Source organism: Monoraphidium neglectum (assembly GCF_000611645.1).
Source record: "Monoraphidium neglectum strain SAG 48.87 unplaced genomic scaffold scaffold06303, whole genome shotgun sequence".
Lineage (NCBI taxonomy): Eukaryota > Viridiplantae > Chlorophyta > Chlorophyceae > Sphaeropleales > Selenastraceae > Monoraphidium > Monoraphidium neglectum.
The window spans coordinates 1-2,341 of NW_014007335.1; the positions used below are offsets into that span (position 1 = coordinate 1).

The following is a 2,341-nucleotide window of genomic DNA, read 5'->3' on the forward strand; positions in this document are numbered from 1 at the left end:
GAGGCGGCGCATGCAGGCGGGGACGAGCTGAGGGTCTGCTAGCCGCGCGAGCCGCGTGGCGGGCGTTGCCAGCGCGGCGGCAAGGCATGTTTCGAGGGCGGGGGAGGGGTTTGAGAGGAACAGGCCCTGGCAGGCTTCGAAGAGCGCCTGCGCGGCTGCCGCCTCTTGCTGGTGCTGCTGTTGCTGCTGCTGCTGCTGCTGCTGCTGCTGCTGCTGCTCGTGCTGCTGCTGCTGAGAATGATGATGATATGGTGCCGCGGCAGCAGCCCCGAGCAGCAAGGGCAGCACAGCCACAATCACATCCCCAACCCACAGTGGCAACACAGCCGCCCCCGCGACTGCGCCGGAACCGAGCCCCTCTCGGCGCCGCTTCCCCCGCCGCTCCGCCGCCGCCGCCTGCGTCTGCCGGCCGGCCCCACCGGCTGGCGTCGCCTGGAGCGCGCCAGCCAGCGCGGCCGCCAGGCGGGTGACGTCATCGCGGGGCGCGAACCGCGCCAGGTGGATGCTGCTGAGGGCTGCGGGGCCGGGTGAGGCCGCGCCCGCGCCCTCCGCCGCGGCCCGGCTCACCGCAGCCTGCAGCGCCGCCACCGCGCCGCGCGCGCGCCGGCGGCAGGCGTCCAGCGCGTCCCGCCGCGACTCGGCGCCCGCGCTTGCGTCCGCGGCCGGGACGGCGCCGCCGGGGGCGGGAAGCTGCTCGGAAGCTTCCGCAGCTTCGAGCATCTTCTCCGCAAGCAGGTTAACCCCTGACGTCAGCGCTGCTTCGGCCGCAGCGGCGGCGATCCCGCCGCCGCCGCCGCCACCACCGCATGGCAGGGGTGCCTGCAGCAGCGGGTGTCTCATGATGGCGGCGGCGGCTGCCCAATCGGGCCGCAGCGGGCCGCCGGGTGTCGCCTGCTTGTGCGCCTCCTGCCCTTCAGAGTCGCCGCCAAAAACCAGCACGCCGAGGATTTGCAACGCCGCCTGCACCCCCGCCTCCGACCCCGCCCCCGCCGCGTGCCCCGCCGCGCAGCACGCCGCGCACGCCGCGAGCCGCCTCAGCCCCTCGCCGCCCGGCAGCCGCGCCGCCGCTCGCAGCGCCGCGGCACGCCAGCTGGTGGTGCGACCGGCGCCGCTTTCGGCCGACTCGTGCAGTGCGGCGCGCAGCAGCAGCAAAGCGTCTGCAGGGTCTGCGCTGCTTTCCAACAGCCCCACCAACCGCCGCTGCGCGGCGCCGGACGGCTCCGCCGCCGCCTGCGGCGCCAGGCAGTGTGCGCGGAGCGCGAACAGCGCCGCCTGCTCGGCCGCGGCGTGCGGCGCGGGCGGCGTCGCGAGCAGCTGCGCGGCGGCTTCCGCGGCGGCCGGCGCGTCCGATGACAAGAGGCTCTGGGAGAGGAGCTGCCACTGCTGCGCTGGGGGCCCAACTGACAGCTTGTGGCCGTTTGCTGCTGCTGCTACTGCTGCTGCTGCTGCTACTGCTGCTGCTGCTGCTACTGCTGCTGCTGAGCTGCTTGCCTTATGCCACTGAATCGAAATCTCGACGCCTGAGCCCGCCCAGTGGCCAGGTTCCGCAGCGCCGCCGCCGCCGTCAGCGCGCCGCTGCCGCTTGCGCACGCCGCCGCCCTCGCACGCCGGGTGCGCGCCCAGCGCGCCGCCGCCGCCGCCGCTGGCCGCCGCCCGCAGGGCACGTGCGCGCGCCAGCAGAGACGCGAGCGGCGCCCCCTCTGGCGGCAGCAGCAGCCGCCGCTCCGCCCCCTTCCCCTCCCCCTGCCCGTCGCCCTCGTCCCTGCTGCCGTCACGGCTCCCCTCCACCTCCCGCCCGTCCCCTGACGCTGACCTGACGCCCTCGCTGGCCCGCGCCCGCCGCGCCGCCGCCTGCGCGGCCGCCTCTGCTGCTAGGAGGCCCTCCAACACCGCCGCCGCCGCCGCTGGATCTGTTGAAACCTCCAGCAGCGCCCCCCATGCGCCGCAGACCGACCCGCAGATCGCCGCCCGCTCCGCCGCCGCGATCTTCGCGGACCCCAGCACGCGCAGCAGCTGCCTCAGCGCCGCGACCGCCAGTGCCGGCGGCGGCCGCCGCACGGCTTCCTCTGAGCCCTCCGCAGCACCCTTGGTGGCGCCCTCGGCGCCGCCGCCCTGACTTAGCAGCTGCTGCCCTTCGTCCATCAGCCGCTGCGTGAGCTCGTGGATTTCGTGCGGCCGCCGCGCGGCGGCTGCCGCCGCATCTGACAGGAACGCCGCCGCCGCCTCCCACGCGGCGCAGCCGCCGCCGCCGCCGCCGTTGAGCCCCGATGGGTGTGGGTCTGGGCCCGCCTGCCGCAGCGCGTGCATGCGGGGCAGGCAGCCAATCCAGAGGAGCGCCTCC

The 2,341-nt window shown here is 76.1% G+C and overlaps 1 protein-coding gene across 1 annotated transcript; it reads right to left on the minus strand.

The window, feature by feature from the left end:
* Positions 1-24: 24 nt before the first annotated feature.
* Positions 25-2,307, minus strand: MNEG_16378 (hypothetical protein; the record flags this gene model as incomplete). Its single annotated transcript, XM_014035152.1, has 1 exon — positions 25-2,307. A coding segment is annotated over one exon (2,283 nt), but the record flags the coding sequence as incomplete, so codon positions are not given.
* Positions 2,308-2,341: the final 34 nt, after the last annotated feature.